We start from the raw sequence: 25,027 nt of genomic DNA on the forward strand, positions 1-25,027 counted from the left end.
ATTCTACTAATGGTTTTTCTGACCCAGACATGGAGAACTTCAATATGAAATCATAGTATCATTGCTGATAACCAAGGAATAATAGTAGTGGTACTAGAAGGCAGGGGACATACAAAGTCATTAGAGTGTTGAACTACATTTTAACAATGGATAATACTGACAGTCAGTACCTAGAATGGCTGATTCTAAAGGGATAGTTTGTTGAATATCTTTTTATTTAACCTTCATGTTTTAGTTTTTATTCCCCCTTTTATTTCCCTTTCTGGAAAACTTGCCAGATGTAAGTGCTTCCATCCTGTAAGCAGTTTTGGAAGACCTAGAAAGTGGATTATTTAATTCTTAACCATGGTTAGTGATTCTTCTTTAAACTAAAAAGTCCTGAGAAAGGGACTGCCTCCTGGGTTTGTTATGGACAACCATATAAAATGACACAAATTTAGACAGTGTCAGAATACAAGTACTATACCAACAAAAAGTTGGCTTAACAAATTAAGTCATTGGAACATTATTTGGCATCTATGAGCCAGGCATAATGCTAACCATTTTACATGCATATCGTCATTAACTTCCTTATAACACTGTAATAGCTAATCTTATTTTATAGAACTGGCAATGGGAGACACACAGCTTGTGTAATCCAAATGTGCTATTTAGGGTAGTTACTACACAGGAAATATTTGCTCCAGTTTTTAAAGTTACTAATGCTAAAGGTGTAATTTAGACTTTTTGTTTCTAACCAATTCATTCCCTAATTTTCTTATCTGTAAGATAGGAAAATGCCTTTTTCATTTAGAGTTGATTCAGCAAAGTTCTTTTAGTTCTTCTATGAAAGATCTTTCAAAACACAAATTGTACTCCTATGTTTATTGCCATTCCTTGTTTTCTTTATTGTAGTAAAATAGATGACTAACCTGAGTGTAATATGCAAGGCCTAATTCAGTAAACTAACTGCTGTCTCACTTTCCTTTTCTTGCTTATGTTCATGATTACCTTTTAAATTTAGTTTTGGTCCTTAGCATGACATACTTGTGTCACACTCCATGAAGTGTCCTGTTTTATAAACTGATACTCAAAATAAATACAAATCAAATGTGAATACTCCTATATTCTCATTATTTATTTTATCTTTGCCCATGAGATGAAGAGTCTCTACAGGAAAGGGACCTTGACTTTTCCATTTTGTTTATGTATGTAGCATATAAATAAGTGCCTATTAGTTAACTGAATAAACAAATGAGTTTATTAAACATGGTTATCTTCTGAATATCTGCAGTCTTTATAGTTTGCAAAGCAAGTACTTATATTGTAAAGTGTTATATCATCTTAAATTACTTCTATTAAATACTTATCTCCTAAACTCAGTCTCTGTGATAATGTTTACTATATGGATGGTATTTGCTTAAAATATACTATAGAAAGCAAAGGATATTTTGACATTATATGGAAAAAATAGCATAAATTTTTGTGCTGACCAGGATTCTTCTCAATTATGGTATGTGAGAGGGTTGTTTTAGTACTGTTGTAGTTAGAAATTAAAAATAGTTATGTTTATCTCCTTGCATAGATTGCTTTCATATCCTCAAGAAGGTTTTCCCTTATGTTTTATATTAGTTTTCTGTTGCTGCTGAAATAAATTAACACAAACTTCAGGGGCTTGAAACAATAGAAATTGATCAGATTGTAGTTTGGAGGCCAGAAATTCAAATGGATCCTATTGGTCTAAAATCAAGGTGTTAATAAGGTATATTGTGGAGAGGAGAGACAAAAGTAGTGAAATAACTTGTTTTAGAAATGTTAAACTTAAGAACAGTCATCCATTGTGTTATAAACTATCAGCAGGAAACTAAAATGTATCTGAACTTAGGAAACAGATCTGAGCAAGAACCAGAGCAGTACAAGTCATTTTGTTTGTTTTTTGTAGTAGTAGTTCTTAAAATTGGTGTGCTAGGGTAATCATTTATGCTATTGAAATTGTGATGAAAATTACGTACTGACTTCTCTAGGAAAATACATATATGTCTAAGAACTCACATTTGAATACAATTTTGGGGATTCACAGTCCCTTCCAAGAGATGAACAAATGTGAGATTGACTTGAGTCTTGAAAAGTAAGATTGCTCTATAATGGGCTTTCTAGGTCCTTTGATTTATGGCTTTATCAAGATAACATTTCCTTGCAAGTTAGTTAACTTGAGTGTGAGTTAAGTGGAGTCATAGCATTCTCTCAAGTCATAAAATTATTACACTTTGTAAAGAACAAATATATATTTTAAATGGTTCAAAAATGAAACCAATATATGATCAATTACAATTCTGTACAAGTCAATTTTGTACTATGGTGATTGATAACTTTTTCCAGTTACTTAGTTGAATGAACTGATAGGTGATAGAACCTTAATTTATAAACACCATGGGCAATTATTTTTTTTACCTCAAAGTAACAAAATCAAACTTATGGTTAATTAATTAATATAAGTTCATGAAAGTATTCAGTGCATTATGCTACCACATATACAAGTCTGCAGTACAGTATAGTAGCTATGTTATCTGGCTTTGAATATATTCTGATTTCTCTATGGTGAGCAAGTGGGAGAAAATGAAAAGGTGGGAACTTTTGGTAGTCATCAGAAAATGAGAAGAATAAGAATCAGTATTAAAACTGTTCAAGTATTCTGTGTACCAAGACATGTCCCAATATGTTATTAGAGTCTGTATATTTTCTAAGGAATTTAATTATTCAACATTCTGTTTTAAACTTGGTCTTTTCAAACATTTTCTTCTACTTTTCCAGCAGTTGGGAGGGGTCATAGAATAGGCTGAGTAATCACAAAGCAAGAAGGATTTGCAAGGGAGAAAAGAAACTGAAAAAGAAGGTCACTTTAGACCAAAGATACAGTATTTAGCCAGTTAAAACTCTGCAGTGGGAAAATCCAGCATTCCTGTCCTCCAGAAGTTGCACCATCTTGGAAGCAGAGAACTACCTTTAACCAGTGAACCTGCTGGTGACTTGATCCCTCCAGAACTGTGTGATATTTCTGTTCTTTGTAAATTACTCAGTCTGGTGTTTTATTATAGATTAAAACAGTAGTTTGATTCCTCTACTACATGTGAAAGGATATATTTAGAATAATTGTTTAAATAAAACCAGAGATTAGAAGTTTAGGTACAATTTAGATTTTAAATTAGAAGAAACTAAGCATCTTTTAAGAGCTTCTTCATTTGCCTTAGAATTGAAGCTATCTCCCCAAAGTGATTATTTATGTAGTAATGCTTCCACAGTCTCAAGATACATACCATGTTTATTTGTAGTAGAAGTACTTGTTCCATCCTACCCTAGAAGAAAGAGTATAGTTTGATATCTACACCAAGTTAGCCCTTATGCATCCATGCCTCTTCTCACCAGTTCTCTGTGTTAAAGGTTTTCAGTAATTGGGCCCAAATAAGAATCTGATGAGAGCAATGGAGAATTATGGTTTTCCATGTAAATTTTATTGTTTCCTTACTCTTGCCTGGCTTGAGTTACCACATGGCAACTTCTTCTATTTTAAATGTTTTGTAGACATAATAATGATGATGATAATAATAGTTAATCTTATATTAAATATATGAAAAGATGCTCAACATTATGCATTATCAGGGAAATGAAAAATTATATGAAAAAATATATGAAAAGATGCTCAACATTATGCATTATCAGGGAAATGAAAAATTTAAACCACAATAGGATACATCACGATGAGTAAAATCTTAAAAACTGAAAAACCTAAATATTGGCATGGACACAGAACACATGAAACCACCATACATTATTAATGGAATATATAACAGTACAACCACATAGGAAAACTTTTGGTTTTCTGTATAAACTTATATCTATCTTATGATCCATTAATTCAATTTCTAGGTAATTATCTAAGAAAAATGAAAACATCTCCACAAAAAGACTTGTACAAAAGCTTTATTCACAAAGCCAGCAACAAGGAAAAGTCCATAAGCTCATCTATGTAAGAAAGAATAAAGAAAAAATTGTGATATATTTATTCAACTGAGAATGACTTGGTAAAAAGAAAAATGAACTTCTGATACACAAAACAACATGAGAAAAAGATGTCATATAAAAAGAATGTATGTTGGTCAGTTTTTTGTTGCTGTGACCAAAAGACACAGAACAATTTGGAGAAAGAAAAGTTTATTTGGGGTTCATAGTTTCAGAGATTCAGTCCATGGCCAGCCCACTCTATTGTTCTGGCAGAGCATCATGATAGAAGGGCATAATGGAGGAAAGCAGCTCAGTTCAGGGCAGCCAGGAAGCCGAGATGGGAGCTCTAGGAGTCAGGGAAAACAACATAATCCCGAGGGTACACACCCAGTGACGTAATTCCTCCAGTACACCTCACCTGCTTGTAGTTATCACCCAATAATCTATTTTGATTATTAAACCCATCAAATGGTTTAATCCACAGCTCTCACATTTTACCCCTGAAAATTCCTGCATTGTCTAACATGAGCTTTTTTGGGTGAACACCTCACATCCAAACCCTAACAGGGTATAGAAGTGATAATTATGTTTGATTCCATTTAATAACAGCTCAGAATAGGTTGAACTAATTGGTATACAAGAAGTCAAAACAATGGTTACTTACTTGGCAGAAAGGAGACATAAAGGAATTTTCTAAAGTGATAAAAATGCCTTCCTTATATCTTGATTATTAGGTTGTTTTACATGTCTTAGTCTGTCTGGGCTACCATAACAAAATACCACATGTATAAACTACTTATAGCTTATACACAATAGAAATTTCTCAGTTATAGAGGATAGGAAGTTCAAGATGAAGGTATAAACAGGTTTGGTGTCCAGTGAAGACCTACTTTTGATTCTTGAATCGTACCTTCTAGCCATTACTACATGGTGGAAAGAAAGAGGTAGCTTTGGGGGGTTTCTTTTATAATGATTATAACCTAATGATGAGGGCATTACCTTCGTGATCTAATCACCTGCCCCCATCCCCCACCACCTCTGATACCATTACTTTAAGGGTTAGGAATTTCACCATACAAATTTGTGGACTATAGCTGAGATTCAGATAGGACTATCTGTGTGTGTGTGTATGTATATGTACACACACATATACGTATATACATTTGCTAGCATTCAATAACTCTAAATTCTGTATTTAAATTGATGCATGTTATTGTATGTAAAGTATACCTCAAATAAATATATAAAGTTTTTGTTTTTTTTTAAAGCAAGGGGAAGCTTTCAGACAAACAGTGACAACAGACAACTTAGTGCAGTGACACACTAAAAAGCACAGAACCGTTACATAGGCCCTCAATTCATATTCATAATAATCAAGACATGTTTAAGTTACATTCAATATAATTTTCTAAGAAGTCAGCATAAACATTTAATATAATTTTCTAAGAAGTCAGCTAGGTGTACTGCTCTTAGGATTCTATTACTATGTATTATATTAAAAGTTTCAGAACTAAAAGTCTTAGATGTCGGTTTTGTAGATCATTTAGTATGTTAAACACATTTTCTAGATTTTATGTAAAGATCTTTGTTAACATTGGGAAATGATTCTGAGATGGAACTAGACTGCAGTCTCTTATGATAGTCTGCCGGGAAGAAATCATGAAAGCTTTCTACACACCAGTTTGCTTAATAACTATATTAAACAGAACATTATTCTGCATATAATTTGTGTAAATTATTTAGATTTCCATTTGTTAGGAAAAAAATGTGGCATGTAAGCCTACGCGTGTTTGTTTTAACATTTCATGTATGATGTATTCCAGAATGATTAAGAACTTAGAGATGCTTCAGTTAAATGTGCTGAAATATTGCAGTAATTTGTCCTGGCTCTAATGCTGCAACAAATGGACATATATAGAGAAGTTAGATGATAGCCAGTGTAGTTTAACAATATTTGTCTGTGGGCCTACTTCACGACCCCCTTTGTGAGGATCAAATATACTTGGACTACTAAAATGATAAATTAAAATATGAATGTTGTAGCCTTTTATTATAAGGTTAATATTCAAAGTAAAGAATAACCTTTAAGTGTAGTTATTTTGTGATTTTTTTTTCAAGACTTTTTTTTCCTGTGGACTGTCATAGAAATAGTAAACCTGTCAGTCTGTACATGTTAACTATTTGTGATCTTTGGATTCTTAAGACTGACAGCCCGGCTGATTTTTGTTTATGGAAAAGCTAATTCCCAATCTCTGCTTCTATTTTAGTAATAGTTATGCACGAGTGCGAGCTGTGGTGATGACCCGAGATGACTCAAGTGGTGGATGGTTACCCCTTGGAGGGAGTGGACTAAGCAGCGTCACTGTCTTCAAAGTCCCTCATCAGGAAGAGAATGGCTGTGCTGACTTTTTTATCCGTGGAGAGCGACTCAGGGACAAAATGGTAATGAATAATGTATCTATCACTATAAGTTTAGGATATGTTCTACAAAATGGATTATCTATTTAAATTTATGATTAGTATATTACTTACAAGAATTATTTTTTCTTGTGACTCTGATTGTGTTCCTGGAGCTATTTTTCTGTTAAAGACAGTGAAATATGACAGTTTTCAGAACTGGATCTGACATACACATTGGATGTGTGTGCTGCTTTTCTGTTTAAGGTTAGTGCAAGAACATTAATGAATAGCACACCCCCCCCCCCCCCCCCCCCCGTTATTAAACCATTTACATGGTGCTTCCCTTCTCTCCACTATTTCCTGTACCAGACATTAACAAATGGTAGTTCAGGCCTACCACATTTTTAAAATATGAACTATTAGCTAACAGTGGTTTTATATTTTTAAATGGTTCATAAAAATCAAAGAAGAATCATAATTTTGTGACACATAAAAGTTATGTGAAATTCAGGTTTCCTTGTCCATAAATGAAAGTTTATTAACTATGACTGAAATTGTTCATTTATGTTTATTTGTGACTTTTTTTACTTTATAAAGTCAGAGTTGAGTAATTGAAACAGAGACCATGCATATCTGACCTCCCTTGCTGGAAAATATTGCTGATTCCTGCCCTAGGCTCTTATGTTCTCAGGTTCTCTCTTCATTCCCCATATTAATGTACTTATTTTAGGATCATAAAATTATAAGGTGGCCAGCCTAATTTTTAATGCTATGATCTTCCACTCAAATAAATGTTTTACATTTATGTGTTTTTGTAATGTTTGATAATGTAAGTTATTTGCTTTTTCAGTTAGTGTGAAAAGCTCTTCATAATTTGTTTGAGAGCCAAAACCAATCATATATAAAAAGCTGAGTGATGTAGTATCATTTATGCATAAAGGAAAAGGAGAGCATAAACAACCAAAATGAAAAGTGCTTGAAATTTTTAAGACCCTTGAAAGTAACTAGAATTCCCTTTAAATATACATTTGTGAACCAGTTTATGAGGCTGTTTAACTTATGTGTTGTATTTGTGGAAGTGTGTTTTAATAAACAATTCTTTATCCAAATAATTCTTTCATACATGAACATTTTGAATACAACCTTCTTTTATTTGGGGGTTTTGGTTTCTTGAGTTGTTTAACTTATCTGTGGCCCCCTCACATGGAGAGTTAAAGGGAGAATTACCTTAAATCATCTTGAGGGCTGGGGATGTGGCTCAAGCGGTAGCGCGCGTGCCTGGCATGCGTGCGGACCTGGGTTCGATCCTCAGCACCACATACAAACAAAGATGTTGTGTCCGCTGAGAACTAAAAAATAAATATTAAAAAATTCTCTCTCTATTAAAAAAAAAATCATCTTGAAAGTGTTTTAACTCCAAGGTTTTGCAATTTTATAATTTACTTCTGTTACACACACAGTGTATCTCAATTAACAAGAGTGGCATTTGGTGTTGTAGAAAATCCAGTTGAAGTCAGAAGTGAATATAATAAATTTAACGTGTTATCTTTTAAAAAGTTTAAATATTTAAAGGTGCTTTTAGCCTTAGATGAAATGATACGTGACACATGATAATACTTTTTAAAGCTTGAAGATATCTAAGAAAAGGCTTATAGTGACTTGTCTAGAGTATAATGTTTCTGGTATGAGCAAAGATAACTGGAAATGTTGCTGAAAAATAAGTTGTAGATTTTAGAAATTGAGCAAAATAAGATCTAAGGTGTTTTTTTTTAATGAAACATTAAAATAATAGAAATTTTAAAAAGTCAAAAATGGAGTAAGAGTTGGGAGAAAACTTGCTAGGAAAATCATAAGAACAAGGAAAAGATGACTTAGATGTAAAATAGAAAATAAATTAGTAAAACAGAATTTTGGGTATATTAACAGAGATGAACAGATTATTTTAGAATAATTAAAGGACCAAATCTATATTAACTTAGAGTGAGGCTGGTCAAAGATAACTCAGATTAATGGATTCAGTGATGGTTCAGAATGTGGCTTTTACATAAAGCTAATAAAAATAAACATGGGATTCAGAAAGAACATAAATCTATTCCCTGTGAATAGGGCTTAAGAGGGAGGAAGAAACACACTTAATCTTCTCCTAGAGTATGGAATCATGATATGTTAGCAAGAAAATAGGTTCTTCTGCTAAAAGTACTGACCAGAAATCAGAACACCTGTTGTTTCACCTAGTTAATTCTCCTTGAGGAACCCTGTTATTTGTAAAACAGATAATAAACATCTCAGAGTCGACATAAAGGAAAAAGTGGAGGGTTGCCATATTTCTTACAGGAATTAGCTATAGTAAAGCATTCTAGGTTGTGGGGACTTACTTGATCAAAGGCAAAGATAGTAACATGGCGATCAATTGAAAACAGCAGTGTTGCAGAGTCGTACGAGAAATGAGATGGTAGCATTGAAGTAAGCAGATAATTGGCCTCCTCTGCTTAGTGATAGACTTCCAGCACTATTTCTGAAGAACCCAATGATGAATTAGAAGTATACATACTTTCACAATCATTAATGTTCGTTTCCATTGGTATTTTTATTGATTAGTGTTCTTCTAGTCTCTCTTTCTGGATTTTGCTTTTTTTCTTACTTTCTTTTTTCTTTTTTTTTAAAAGAAGTACACTGTAACTACCAGGTTCTTCCCAAATTAATGATAGCTTTCTTTTAAAAGCTTTCTCAGTAATAAAACAGTTCATTTTCATAGTTTTTCCTACGTAATAGTTCATTATATAAAAACTGACAAAAATGATTCTGTACCCATTTGCTTCTTGGTTATATAATTACATGTGAACTTCTTGCCCCAGTGCTCCATGAATAAATTTGTAACCTTTAAGAAATAATAGATAAACAATAAAGGAAAGTGCACATAGTTATTTGTTGGCTAAAAAGACATACTAGATAATATTTTAAAGGATGTTTGTAAGTTAGAATACTAGCAACCATAGTGAAGAGGAAAGAACTTTTCTCAATGATGAGAGAAACAGTGCTATTGCAGAAGACTTTTCCAACCTTTGATTTACAATTGTATGTACTAAAAATAATTCTTATTATTATTTCCTAGAGGCTTATATTATACAATTGGTCCTCGGAATCAGTTTCTGCATTTGCAGATTCAACCAACTGAGGAATAAAAAAAATTTTTTTAAATACTGAAAACATATACTTTTTTCCTACTCATTATTCCCTATACAACAGAGTATAAAACTACTTTCATAGTATTTGCAATTGTACTAAGTATCATAAGTAATCTAGAGATAATTTAAACTGTATGAGAGGATGTGTGTAGATTGTGGGCAAATACTACACCTTTTTATGTAAGGGCCTTGGGCATCCTCACCTTTTGGTATCTGCTGGGGCCTGGGTGGGGGTTCTGAAACCAACCTCCTTAAATACTGAGGGACAGCTGTACTCTTTTTTTTTTTTTTTTTTTTTAAATAACAGAGCCAGTACAAATAAAAAGCAGGCTGCCCAGGAATTTTTTCTAAGAAGGCATCATTCTATGTTGAGTCATTACTCTCTCACTCATGCATTTTCTTACTAGAAGTAATCAAAAATTATTTCCTATGATATTTACATATAACTTACTCTCTTTTATGATGCCTGTAGAGGAAGAGGTTATTTTCTAGGTTGTCCTTATGATCCTTCTCTAAATTAGAGTTTGCTAATGCATTTCACCTTTACTGGATTAAAGTAATCAGAACATCCAGACTGATTGCCTTACAGTTTTTTGGTTTTATTTCCAGTGTGTGCTTGAGGAGAAAAGTATTGGAAAGCACTGAAAAATTGTCTTTCATGCTTTAGTTTTGATTGACAAAGACTTTGAAAGAAACATCAGGCTTGGTTGTTATAGCATAAGAAAGTAAATGTACTGTCTTTCTTGTAGATACTCTGGGATAGAATGGTTCTCTTTGTAGGAAAGATTTGCAGAATCTCTTTTTTGAGTATGAGTTGCATTCTCCATTTCCTTCTAAATTTGTTCAACCTTGATTTCTTTATTTAATAAAAGTTATTGTTATTTTGGACAACATTTTGTAAGATGCAAACTGAACTTTGACTCAACATGTAACTTAAAAGGAGCTGTACATTCTCATGATAGAAATTTTCTTACATTTAATTTTCATTAGGTACAGCTTGTTCTTTAAGTACAACACTCTTATAGATATTTTGTTAAAATATTTCCCACTTATACAGGTTGTTATTTGGCCATTTTTAGCTAATTGTATATAGTATGGAAATATAAAATACTAAATTATAATGTACCTTTAGATTCTTTATAGTTACCTAAATTAACTGTCAATAGTAGCCTATTAAATTTGCTAAAATATTTATTTACTGCCAAACAGTGTTTCATTACCATCGGAATCTAAAATAGCTATTCTTAAGTTTACATATTAGACAAATACTGTAAATTTACTCATATTATTAAAGTAATGCTTTTAAAAGCATATCTGCTAAGAGATGACAGAAGACAGGAGAGAATAAATAAATCAGTAGGATGATCTTAAAAAAACTGAATTACTTAAGATGCTTTGTGAAAGCAAGAATAAACAGGGTTAAACCTAGTGTGACAAAGCTAATTTTGAAACAAAAAAAAGGGAAAACAAGACATTTCTAGTTTAGGAAGTTGCCACTGAGAGTAAGGAATTATTTTTAGGATTAGTAAATTATTAGGTTGTGAATAAAAAGTTGTTTATAAAACTCAAAGTTTCCTCTTGTTAAAAAAAAAAAAAACAACCACAGCTTTCACTGGGGTGCACACCTGTAATTCCATCAACTCATGAAGCCAAAGCAGGAGGGTCCCAAGTTCAAGGTTCAGCAATTTAGCAAGCTTCTAAGATACTTAGTAAGACCTTGTCTCCAAAAAAATACAAGGAATGGGGATGTATCTTGGTGGTAAATTGCCCTTGGATTCAATCCCAAGTACCTAAATGAATAGAAAGAACACTTTTTTCCAAAATGGAGTTTCTTGCCGGTTACTAGAGACTAAAATAAAATTGGAATGATTGTTTTCTAGGAAGAAAAATAAAGCATTATAATATAGCAGTAGCTCTATTAAAAATAAAACTCATCCCCTTTCTATCACAAGAAAGTCTCAGAAGACCAGGGGAACATCTTTTTGCCTTGGGTTGAACCTACACAAGTTCAAAACAGGAATTTCCTGCTAAGCTTTTCCACTATGCCTGTGTGAATTATTCCACTGTGAAACTTCAGTCCTGCACAATTTTTTATCCCTAGCATTTCTTAGGATTCAACCTTCCTAGCAGTTTTTTTTTTTCCTCCTGAAAGATATGTTCTGATATCTAGAATACCACAGTTAGGTAAAGGGTGGGTAGAGGTGGTACCGAATTGTCATTATTCCTCATTGCTCTTTCCGGCTACTACTGTCACCTGCATACATAAATCTCTTTATTGTTACTCGGTACCATTCCAATCACCATCCTCTGGCTTTCATTCTCGTCTACTGACATTAGTAATTGTTTCTCATAAGTAACTTTTTATACCTGCACCTCATCATCAGTCTTTGCTACTATTCTTTGCAGTCTCTTGACCTTCTGATCTTTATTTCAGGAGGCTACTTTCCTAGATCTGGTGGTTACTGACAACTGTTCCATTTGAGTAATTTTGTAATTTCCTGTCATTTTCTTTTTATTCTTCTCTTCAATTTCATGCCTTTTTCTATTACTTTGTCTCCTATTTTCTCCTGTTAACACTAGATTCCCTCTGACTTCGGTATCTTTTATTATTATTATTATTATTATTATTATTAGACTTCGGTATCTTTTATTATTATTATTATTATTATTATTTATTTTCATTACAATTCTCTTAATTTTTTCTGCAATCTCGTAAACTACTCTTATTCATATCTTAATAGATGATTTGTTGCCAAGTTTTTACCTTTATGCTAAAGAAATTTCATATTCCCTTTTACTACTCCCTTTTTAAAGGTGAGTCAATCATTCATGGAACAAACGTTGAACAGCTACTGTGTGTCAGATACTCTTATAGGCATTGGGAATATGCAAATGAATACAGGCAGAAATCACTATTCTTAAGTAGAGTATATATTCTATGAGGGTTAAATAAATCAGTAAAATAAATAATATGCTAGATAGTGCTGGGGGGAAGGGAATATAGGGAGTTTTTTGGGGGAGGAGGATTGATTAATATTTAGGTACAGCATCCAAGGAGGGCCTTCCTGAGAAAGTAGATAACATTTGTTTGAAGATGATTTACATTATGAATAACACCTTCTGTTTTAGTTTGTATGTCCAGGTTTCCAAATCTTGACCATTCTTAAAAGTAAAATGAATTTATACTCTAAAGTTTTTATGCCACACTATATAAAATCTTAGCCTTTTTTCCCTCAGTGGATTATTTGCTTTTTTACTATTGAATTTTGAGAGTTCATTATATATTCTAGATACTAGTCCTTTGTGGAAATATGTGGCTTGCAAAAGTTCTTTTTTTTCCCCAGCCAGTAGCTTCCCTCTTCATTCTTTTAACATGTGGCATGAAATTGTTCAAGAGCAATAGTGGTAAATCTAGGAATTACCAGTGATTCTCCATTTGTTCAAGCAGGTCTTTATTCTTTATTCTCTCCCTCTCTCATAGCCTACTTGTGCTGCTGCAATTAAGCCTCCCAGTTTTCATTGCTCCTTCTAGCCTCTTGGTCATTTACCATAAGGAACTTTTTAAAGTTTGGGTCTAATATTTCTTTAGTATTTCCTAATAATTTCCTAGAGACAAGCCCATTTTCTTATCTCAACACAAAAAATAGGTTTATGAGCTTATCCTTACATCATTTGTCTTCAACTGCCTTTTTCTCAAGGAAAAATTTTTGGTATTGCCTTACTGATTTATTCATGGGTCATCAAAAGTACCATGCATTGAACTTAAGAAAAAATGTCCTTTCTTCTTTTCCATTAATAAATATGGAACTATAAAGATAGTATATTATGAGGAATTTTTGTAGAGTAGATAATGTTCCTAGATAGCTCACTAGTTCTCAGTAAACAACAGTGACAGCAAACAATTTTCTTTTTTATGGAAAAAAATGAAAAAATAGGAAAATTGGGAAGAGAAAGTATTTGGGCAAACCAGTTTTGTTGTAAATAATTGAATTGGGAGAATTGTTAATCATAATTTTCTACCAATCCAAAATTACCTGTTCAATTCAGGGTCAATCCAAATTGAAAAGATAATGAATTGTGCTATTAATATATTTTTCTATAATCATGAATTTTTTTTTTTAATTTTCTCCCAGCAGTTCTTCTACAACCATTTATTCTTTAACTTTACCAGTATTTCTTGAAGAGGGGAAAACCATCCACCCCCTCTTGTATATTTGTGATAACTGGTTTTCAAAAATAAAGATTTAGAATATTTGCCAGTTTATCTTCCTGGTTGCTTTTATTTTCTCAGACAACCTCAGCTTAATTCTTTCACTTTCCTTCAAGCTACTGTTTACTGTTTTTCACATTTCTTCTTTTTTTTTTTAAAGAGAGAGAGAGAGAGAAAATTTTAATATTTATTTTTTAGTTTTTCGGTGGACACAACATCTTTGTTTGTATGTGATGCTGAGGATCGAACCCGGGCCGCATGCATGCCAGGCGAGCACACTACTGCTTGAGCCACATCCCCAGCTGTTTTTCACATTTCATCTTTACTGTTCAGTTATTTGTTTTTAATTAATATAATTCCATTCTTTAGTTATTAACATATATTGGTTTGTATTGATGTTTACTGATTGTTCTGTCAAGTTCATCAGTATTATCTTGGCTTCATCTTTCTCTCATACCTGTTTGTGATATATTTCTGTTACATTCTAATTAGTTAAACTGTTACAATCTCCTTAATAGTTAAATTCCAGACTTTGACCTCAATTTATTACATTACATGTTAGCCTTCCCTTTCACTACTTTTGTTGTATTAGAATCTAAATTACAATTTGAATGTACAAGTCTTTTAGTTGCTCATTCAATATTATTCCTTATTAAAAAATCAGCTGCTGTTGGAGAAACTTCTATGTGCTGGGCTTCCTGTATAGACTGTATAGTCTGTCCAGGCTGCCGTAACAAAACATAGATTGGATAGCTTAAACAGAAACTTAATCTTACAGATCTGTAGGCTGGCAAGTCAAAGATAAAGTTATTGACCAATTCTGTTTCTGGTGAGGGCTCTGCCTAGATTGCACACTGTCTCCTTATTGTGTCCTCACATGGCCTAAAGTGAATTGCTCTGATATTTCTTTTATTACAAGGTCACCAATCTTATATGATTATGCGCCCACCTCTGTGATCTGATTTATCACCTTTTCACAAGTCTTAACTCCAGATAAAGCCACAAGTGGGGTGGGGTGTGTGGCAATGGGTGTCCAGTGTCAACATACAACATTTCAGGGGCCCAATTATTATAACTTTTATATAGAGTTTAGTATCTGCTAAATTAGTTACTCCTTCACTAATTGTCTTTAGCTCTTTTGAGATGCTGTATTTGTTTGCTTATTCTTTCAGAATGCTATAAACAGTTTTTTAAAATTTTTTGGTCCCCCATGGGTACATTCATTTAAATTTTTCATAGCTACATAAGAAATTGGGGAGCTATTATAAATGATCTCTCTGTCATCTTTTCTGGTATCTGATATCTTTAAAAGCTCTTCCTGTATCTTTATTTATGGTACTCACTAGAATTTTCAGAATAATGTTAGATAATATTGATGATTGAGGACTTCTATCTTTGTGAATCTAAAGGAATTTATAGTATTATGTGAAGAACTCTGATGTTGGTTATTTTGAGATATCTTTTATCATGAATGGAAATGTCCTTATAGTCCCCACCAGAATTTCATACAGATTTTCATGAAATCTGGTTTTATAAATGTTCCACAGACTTTTAAAATTGATATTTTTATTGAGGAAATTGTAGATTATAAATGTCTTGTGAAAGAATAATATAAAGAGATCCTGTGTACCCTCTAACCAGTTTTTTGAATGGTAATAATTTTTGTAACTATTATAACATTTCAACCAGGATATTCATGTTTATACCATCTACCATATTTAGATTTTTCATTTTACTATTTTTTTTTAGTATATTATACAGTTTTATCATTTGTCAACTCTCACAGACAAGATAAAAACAGTCTAGTGACTGTAAGAACTCCTCCCTTATTACTGTTCTAACCATGTCCATTTCGCTCTTAGACTGGCAACCCCTAATCTGTTTTCCTGATTATTTCTATAATTTGTCATTTCAAAGATATTATAAAAGTGAAATCATAAGTATGCAGTCTTTCAGGATTGGCTTTTTTCTTTCAGCATAATTCACTGAGGTTTCATGTAGGTTGAATGTCAAGAGTTTTTCCATTTTTTTGTTGAGTTGTATTCTGTCATATGTATATACCACAGTTTGTTTAGCCATTGAAAGACATCTAGGCTGTTTTCATTGAGGGGCTATTTTACAGATAAGGCTACTATAAGTAATGAAGAGTTTAGTTGCTAGGCTGTATGGTAGTTGCACATTTAGTTTTATAAGAAAATGCCAAACTTCTGTTCAGAGTGGCTTGCCATAATACATTGCCACCAACATGTATGAGCAAGTAACTGTCCTAATGTTCTTTCAACATTTTTGTTTTTTCAATGCAAGATCTTATAGCATCAGCTGAATAATTTCTCAGTCTTTCATGACATAGACATATGTAAGAATACTGGACAGTTGTTTTGTAGAAAGTTTGGACTTGCCTAATGTTTCCCCACAATTAGCTTCATTCACATTAAAGCATCCTTGCCCAGAATGTCCTCTATCTTGTGCCACTAAGTAAAGGAGCAAACAAAAGAATCATGTTTAAAAGACAAAAGAATTAGTATGAGAAAGTTCTCTTTGTAAATGATTGTCATACATGGACTAAAATAGGAATCTGTGTGATTTGTATCCATAGCTGAACAGGAAAACAAATGAGGTAGAAGGAATTCTTCATTCTTCCTTTTTGTATAATGGGTCTTTTTGGGGGGGGGGGGCAGGGATTGTTATTGTTTTTGTAATTTATATTTCTTATCTTTGTTTCTTTTGATTTGTTATATTTAACATTTTACATTTGACATTGAGTTCTTTTGTTTTCAGATTTTCTTTTTTTCTGTTCTTAAATTTTTACTTTATAGATTTCCTTTAAAATTCTGGCTTAGTTATGTACATTTCTTTTCTTTTTAATTTATCTTTTCATTTTGTATTTGTGGTTCTGGGGATAAAACTTAAGGCCTCACACATGCTAAGCTACTCACTGAGCTACAACCTCACCTCCATATGTTTATATGTGGTTATTGCATTATCTGTTGATAAGAGTTTTCTTATTTTCAAGCTGATTTCCTTGATTTTTTTTCTTTAGAATTTGGTAGAAATGTTTTCAAAAAAAACAGATTATTTTAGACTAGTTTTGATCTGTGTGCTATTCAGAGAATATAGACTGTGTGATAACAATTCTTCTTTCAAGACATATGTTGTGAGGATATGACTAATTTATTTAAATATTTCGTGTATTTTTGATGAATATTTTTTAGACATTTATTTTATGCAGGTTTCTATGTGTCACCAGATCAAATTTTTAATGCTGATGTTTAAATATTCTTTATCTTTCCTAATTTTGTGTATATTTCATCTACCAGTTATTGAGACAGATATTTAAATATCTTACAGTGATTATATATTTGTCAGTTTATTATGGGTCTTATGGAAAATCTGTGGAAGCATTTATCTATTAAGTAAACTGAACTTTACGTTTCATTGTACTTTTTAATTTAAGAGTCCATTTTGTTTGATTATCATTCAACATTTTTTACTTTTACTTGATATTAGTGATGTCAAATTAGTTTCCAGGTGTACAATTTTTTAGAACCCTGTAGCCATGGGTGTGCACATGCAGTTCAGTTTTATTCTTCAATTTGCAGTGTATTCTGATTTTTTTGAAATATTTTTTTGGTTGTTGATGGACCTTTATTTTTTATTTACTTATATGTGGTGTTGAGAATTGAACCCAGTGCCTCATACATGGTAGGCAAGTGCTCTAGCACTGAGCATGTCCCCAGCCCTGTATTTTGCTTTTTATTGTTTGTATAATATGCATATGCTCTTGCCTCTTATGTGTTTAGTTGTTTATTTTAATGAGAACTAGGTCCAAGTGAGTGCTTATTGTAGTTTGGAAACTAAATATTAGTAGTGTTTCATTTACTGTCTTTTTTGAATGGAAGTAAAATTGTGTGAGTGTGTATGGGTTTGATTGTTGCGTATTTCATCTTTTATATGGTTTAGTCCCCACAAAAATAATATGTGTTAAAATATGTGCCATAATTATAAAAAAGTAATACTATTTTCCTTCTTCTCTTTTGTGTTAGCTAAACTATTATTATGTGAGAATCACTGCCATTGTTGCTTCTGTTATTTTTTTTAATTTTTAAAATCCTACTCAGAACACAGCACTAAACACAATTTTTTTTACTAATAATTAGTAAAAAAAAGTACTTTTTAGAATATAATTTCATATTTAATAAAAATCATAGTATCTTTCCTAAAAGGTAGTACTTTTTATATCATCTAGAAAACTGAAGTTCGTAATATGAGGCAAGTCTGAGACATTAAATCAGTTTGGGTTATTGAATAAATTTAATTTGAATTTGGAATTTTTATTTCAAAAAACAAAATGATTTTTCATTTGATTCAAAGATACTTCAGAAAGCTACAGTAAAATTGTTTTGTTACCAACTACACTGCTTCTTGGATAATATTATTTGTAAACATGTAATTAATTGTAGGTAGTAACTATAATAAAGTACATATTACTTTAAAAATATGTATTTAATTTTACTTTCCTCTTCCAAATTATTATGTTGTTATTAGTGAAACAAAAATGCACTTGTATCCATTTTTGGGTTGGTCTATTTTGAAAACTTCTGGCAAACAGTACAGTAATTTTATGATGGGAGTTTTGCTCTATATTTCCCAAAATAGAACACATCTTTAGAAGATTTAGTTTAATGACCACAGTCCCCCACCCCCCTTATCCCCCTTTTTTCCTTTTATAAATTCTTACCCTGGAATTTCTTTCAAATGAAGGGAAAACTTTGCACATTAAAGTATTTTCATTGCTTTTAGAATTGATTAACATAATCTCTTCAGAATCTATTCACATAAGCTCTTTGAAGTATGGAGTATCTGTACTTACCATTCAGAAACTTTCCTATACTGTACTCAAAAAATATCTCCCCTACAAATCACGACTCCGAGCCTCTCATATCTACTAACTTATCATCGACAAGTGGTATTACCTGTTGACCAACATCATCATCACTACTAGTATTTATTGATAGTTGACTATGAAAGGTATTATTTTGAATAATTCACGTATTACATTAATTAGTTCTCAGAAGTGAGCTGGTTAGTAATTGGTGGAGACTAGCTGACCCAATTGGTTTTAGCTATTGAACCCACAAACTTAACTAACAACTATAGCAAACTCCTCTCAACTATACCAATTCTCCATCCTTGGAATCCTGTCCCTTCTACTTTTCATAGCTGAATCATTTTATTTTGGACACTTTTTACTCATAGATCCATTCTCATTAACCATCTTTTTTGTCCCTCTCTCTTAACCTGGTAGTATAGGAGGAAGCCTTTTTTTCCTGTCCCTTTAACAAATTAGATTTTAATACATTTTTGCTGAGTAGTTTTCATTTTTGTCTTGAATTCCAGAGTTTACTTATTTATCTATATTTTTCATAGTTAGCATATATTTAACCTTTAGCTAGGATTACAATATATGCCACAATTTCAATTTAACATAATTTCTGAAATACTACTACTCCTACTATTTATGAATGAATATAGTAAAACGTTGCAGCAATCCCTGATGTAATAGTGTATTTCTTGAATTCCATAACTGATTTAATTATCAATTGTATCATTATTATTGTTTCAAAATGTTTGTTTGGATACTGGGGATTTAACCCCAAAGTGCTTTACCACTGAGCAACATCCCTATCCCTTTTTATTTTGAGACAGGGTCTTGCTAAGTTGCTAAGCTGGCTTTGAACTCATCCTTCTGCTTGGCCTCCCAAGTCATTGGAATTACAGGCATGTACCATGCCCAGCAAAATGTTTGTGCAATAAATCTGTGTTAAAATGCCTTAGCAAAAAACTAATTCATAAAAGCCATGGATATATGTCTATTCTTTTCTAATACATGTAGAGTCATCAAAGTAAAGGTAGCAGAACTGTCGAGGAAGTTTCATTACATTGCTTATAAACAGTCACTTTATTGGTTATTTATTCTGGAATTAATAAAACTTACTATCAAGAATCATTATAGAGGCTGGGGATGTGGCTCAAGCGATAGCGTGCTCGCCTGGCATGCATGCGGCCCGGGTTCGATCCTCAGTACCACATACAAACAAGATGTTGTGTCCTCCAAGAAGTAAAAAATAAATATTGAAATTAAAAAAAAAAAAAGAATCATTATAGTTAGTGACATCCTGATAAAGATTTAACAGTTATGGTTGGAACTGTACCTCAGTGGCAAAGTGCTTGCCTAGCATATATGAGGCACTGGATTCAATCCTCAGCACCACATAAAAATAAACAAATAAAGGCATTCTGTTCATTTATGCCGCAGTCTGGCTGGGTTCAAAATCACGAACCACTCACAGCTTTGTAGATTCAAACAGCAATTCTTTATTCCCGATCTCACACCGGCCCTCTACAAACACGTTCTGGGGGAAAATCCCAAATACTCTCTGAATCCCAGAGAACTCAACAGGAACTACAGGAGGGGGCACCTGAGGCAGCAGGATATGCCCTATTCCCAGCAGGGTACACCTTAAACCTGGAACCGCCCTAAACCCAAGGAGAGCCCTAAACCCGGATCCGCCCTGGTCCTTGAGCATGGTCACCTTACATGCAATGTCACTGCAAAATGTCCAAGGCAAGTCCATTTCCACGAGTCCTTCCTCTAAGCAACATGGGGTACGCTGGCAAGGAAATTGTCATACCTACTTGGGTAATGGCTCTCAGCATCTCCCCCCTTCTGATTAATTAAACAACAAGCAATGTGGCTTAAGGACCGTGCCTGGTAGATTGTCCAGTTCAACATATGGTTCTTACCCGTCATGGGAAAAACTGACCTCTAGGCGTCAGCCTCCTGTCTTAGGTTGATACCACTGCAATTGGATCATACCCGTCACTGACTACCAGTCCAGCATACAGCCATACTTGTGGATAGGTATGTGTACCAGTGGGGGGTGAGGTTCTTGCCTCACCTCTGTTGGCCCCCAAATTTGGCTTTGGTGCCAGTGAGGGGGTGAGGTTCTTTGCCTCACCTCTGTTGGCCCCCAAATTTTAGACCATCACTAGCAGAAGGGAGGAGGATACAGAAATGCCACGACACCAAGCCAATTGATGGCTCCTTTGGAAAAATTGCATCACTGGTGACACCATCAGCAAAGATATGCCAGCACTACCACAATTCGCTGCACCAAACAATAGTTACACAGTCCAGGCAAGTTCTGCAAGCAGTTCAAAGCGGAGGAATCTATCAATATATCCATTTCCTCCCAAAGTTCGTTTCCTCCCAAAGTAAGTTGACTCCTTGATTGAGCATTACTTGTTGAGTTATATTCATTGATGCATCAGTTTATATAGTTTACTGTGATAGCTATCATAGAAGCTGTAGTTTGGTTTTATCTTTGTCTTCACCGACACTGGGATGAAGATAGGAATTCTGGCAATGATGCTAAAGAGACATTATCCTGAAAAGAATTATTAAATATAATGAAAAGGAAAGGTGAAAGTAAACAAACAGATCTGTTAACTTCCTTTAAAAACAATCCTTAACAGCTGTTTACCTAATTTAAATTAAGCCATTTAAATCACGTGAATAAAAAAAAATAATTTGGATCCATTTTTTCATGAGCGCTCCTCATATATGATATATGGACATACGCACACACAGACATACAACACAAAACACAAATGTGCACACAAATGTACAACACATAAGACAATAGTAAAGGCCTTGTAGCTTTACCTAAGTGAAATCTCCATTGCAATGTTTAAAAACTCCATAGTCAAAAAATAAAACTGATCAGAAAAACATTAACCTAGGTTTGTATGAGCTCAAAAAATAAAATAGAACTTTATGATGTGGGAAAAATGCAATAATAAAATAGATATTGAAAAAAGCACCCTGGTTAATCACTGTCGCAGATGTAAGAATAGCCAAGCTGGAGCCCTGGATATCAACTGTTATGGATTTGAGTCAAATCATCTTCTTTTTGTTCTATAGAAATTGCTTTAGTTAATCTCTCTGGAATCCAAATCAGCTGCTGTTCTCCCTGTGAAAAAACACAAACAGAACCCCAACTCGAGACAATCACTGGGTCAGGACCTTTCCATTGTCCTGTTAGAATATATTTCCAAAGTACTTTAGGCTTATGTACATTTTTTGGATACATATGCCTTTCCGCAGCACTAAGTCCTGATGAATCCAAATTTAAAAAGTTTAGAGTAAAAAGCGTTATTTTAAGTTTATCTTTGGGGGATATATACCCTTTTCCAATTCCCTCTTTTTGCTTTAATAAGTACGTTTTAATAGTTTGATGAGCTCTTTCAACTATGCCTTGTCCCTGTGGATTGTATGGGATTCCTGTTATATGAGTAATACCAAATGATGAGCAAAATTGTGTAAAAGAGTTACAGGTATAGCCAGGACCATTATCTCTTTTTAACTGTTTAGGAACGCCCACAGTGGCAACATTTTGTAAGCAATGAGCTATAACATCTTTAGTTTTTTCTCCGGCATGAAGGGAGCCCATCAAAAATCTGGAAGAAGTATCAACTGTAACATGTAAATATTTTAATTTTCCAAATTCTGGCAAGTGTGTGATGTCCATCTGCCAAATATGGTTAGGTATCAGTCCTCTAGGATTGACTCCAAGATTAACTTGTGGTAAAAAGGTCACACAATTTTGACATTGTTTTATTATATGTCTGGCTTGTTCCTTAGTTATTTTAAAACGCTTTTGTAAAGTATTAGCATTAACATGGAATCTTTTATGAAAATTTGTAGCTTCTTCTAGTGTAGAGAAAATATGTATGTCATGTGTAATTTTATCTGCTAAATCATTGCCCAAACTAAGGGCTCCAGGCAATCCTGTATGTGCCCTAATATGTCCTATAAAGAATGGATCTTTTCTGTCCCAGATTAGACTTTGTATAGTGGAAAACAAAGAGAAAACAGTAGAAGAAGGGGAAATCCTACCAGCATCTTCAAGGGATACTATAGCATTAACTACATACTGAGTATCAGAAAATAAATTAAATATAGAATCTTTAAACATCAAAAAAGCTTATAAAACTGCATTAAGCTCTACCTTTTGAGCTGATTGTTTCGGTACTAAAAATGTAAAAGTTTGATCAGGGGTAACTACTGCTGTTGTACCATTATTTGACCCATCAGTGAATATATTTGGAACATTCATGATAGGGGTTTTTCTTGGAAAAACTACAGGATGCTTAGACCAAAAAGACAACAAAGGATTAGATGGTGATTATCAAATGTAACATTAGATTTACACATGATTATTGCCCAAGTATTTAACTCATTAGCTAACTCATCAATTTGATCCATAGTATATGGAGTAATAATTTTATTGGGAGAAATTCCAAACACTCCCTTTGCTGCTATTATTCCTTTGAGTATTAATTGTCCTACAGCCTCAGGATACCTAGTAAGAATAGTGTTAGGAGAATAAGATAAATGTATCCACAATTATTGACCTTCTTGCCAAAATACTCCTGTAAGAATATTTTTTGTTGGTAGTACAATAAATAATAAAGGCAAACTTATATCAATTCTATTCAAATGTATATTTTCCATATATGTTTCAATAATTTTTAATGCCTTTCTTGCTTTAGGAGTTAACATGCAGGGTGAATTTGGATCTGATGGACCTTTTAGAATATCAAATAAAGGTCCCAACTCTCCTGTTGGTATGCCTAGATAAGGCCGTATCCAATTTATGTCTCCTAATAACTTTTGAAAGTCATTAAGTGATTTGAGTTGATCTACTCGTATTTGAATTTTTGGTGGACGGACCGTGGTTGAGGATAATAGAACTCCTAAATAATTAATTGGAAAATTTAATTGTACTTTATCTATTGCTATCTCTAGATTATAATTTTTTAATAAGTTTGTAAGTGTGGCATAACATTTCAGCAATACGTTTTTATCTTTATGTGCCAATAATACATCATCCATACAGTGAAATATTTGTAGTTCAGGATTTTGATTTCTAAGTGGCTGGATTGCTTTGTTAACATATATTTGACACATAGTTGGACTGTTAGCCATCCCTTGAGGGAGTACTTTCCATTCATATCTCTGATCAGGACCTTCATGATTTAATGCAGGGATAGTAAATGCAAAACGTGGACTATCCTCGGGATGAATTGGAATTGAAAAAAAACAATCTTTAATATCTATAGCTAAAACATGCCAGGTTTTTGGCAAAGCAGACAATTGAGGAATCCCTGATTGAGCAGGTCCCATAATAACCATCTCATTATTAATGGCTCCTAAATCTTGCAATAATCTCCATTTACCAGATTTCTTTTTGATGACAAAAATGGGAGTATTATGGGGAGATACAGAAGGTTGTATATGTCCTTCCGCTAATTGTTGTTTGACCAGATCATGGGCTACTTGTATCTTTTCTTTAGTCAGGGGCCACTGAGGAACCCACACTGGTCTTTCTGATTTCCAAGTAATTTTGATTGTCTCAGTGGCCCTTTCTGAAAATCCAACCCATGTCTGTCTGTTCCTTGATCTGTTTGTATTGGTGCTGCTGTACCTTGTTCTTGTTCTCCTAATCTTTTTTCTTTCCTAAAACCTTGTCTAGCCCTAGTAGTGGGTGCATTAGGATTGATGTTACTTGTTAACGTCAAATTAATTGATCTAGGACATCTCTTCCCCATAAATTTATAGGAAGATGATCCAATACATATGGCTGTGTAGTTCCTTCACATCCTTCAGGATCCTTCCAATCTAATATCATTGCACTTCTATGGGGATTAGTCGCCACTCCTAGGCCTCGAAGCGTTTGAGTGGCTTGTTGTAATGGCCAATGTTTTGGCCATTCTTGATGAGATATGATGCTAAGGTCAGCACCTGTATCCAGTAGCCCATTAAACTCATGTCCTTGAATATTCAGTTTTAGCATTGGGTGAGAATCTAAATTTAAAGACAGCATAGCCCAATCTACACCTGTGGAGTCTAATCCCCTGGAACCTCTTTCTACACTACGACTAGCGAATTTATTATGTAGGCTGGGTATTATTAACAACTGTGCTATTCGATCTCCAGGTGAAATTACTGATATACCTCTTGGAGAACTAGCTATAATTTTTATTTCACCTACATAATTGGGATCAATTACCCCAGGATTTATCATAAGACCTTTTAATGTAGATGAACTACGTCCCAATAATTAGCCTACTGTTCCTTGGGGAAGAGGTCCTTTTACTCCTGTGGGAATGATTTGAACTCCCATCTCTG

General features: G+C 33.3%; 1 protein-coding gene across 1 annotated transcript in view; it reads left to right on the plus strand.

The window, feature by feature from the left end:
- Positions 1-25,027, plus strand: part of Spred1 (sprouty related EVH1 domain containing 1) — a 96,519-nt gene that overhangs the window by 33,661 nt on the left and 37,831 nt on the right. The window contains exon 2 of the mRNA XM_076850536.1: positions 6,246-6,420. Within this exon, the coding sequence (XP_076706651.1) occupies positions 6,246-6,420 (175 nt within the window). The remainder of the gene's footprint in view (positions 1-6,245; positions 6,421-25,027) is intronic.

Source organism: Callospermophilus lateralis, chromosome 3, assembly GCF_048772815.1.
Source record: "Callospermophilus lateralis isolate mCalLat2 chromosome 3, mCalLat2.hap1, whole genome shotgun sequence".
NCBI classification, from domain to species: domain Eukaryota; kingdom Metazoa; phylum Chordata; class Mammalia; order Rodentia; family Sciuridae; genus Callospermophilus; species Callospermophilus lateralis.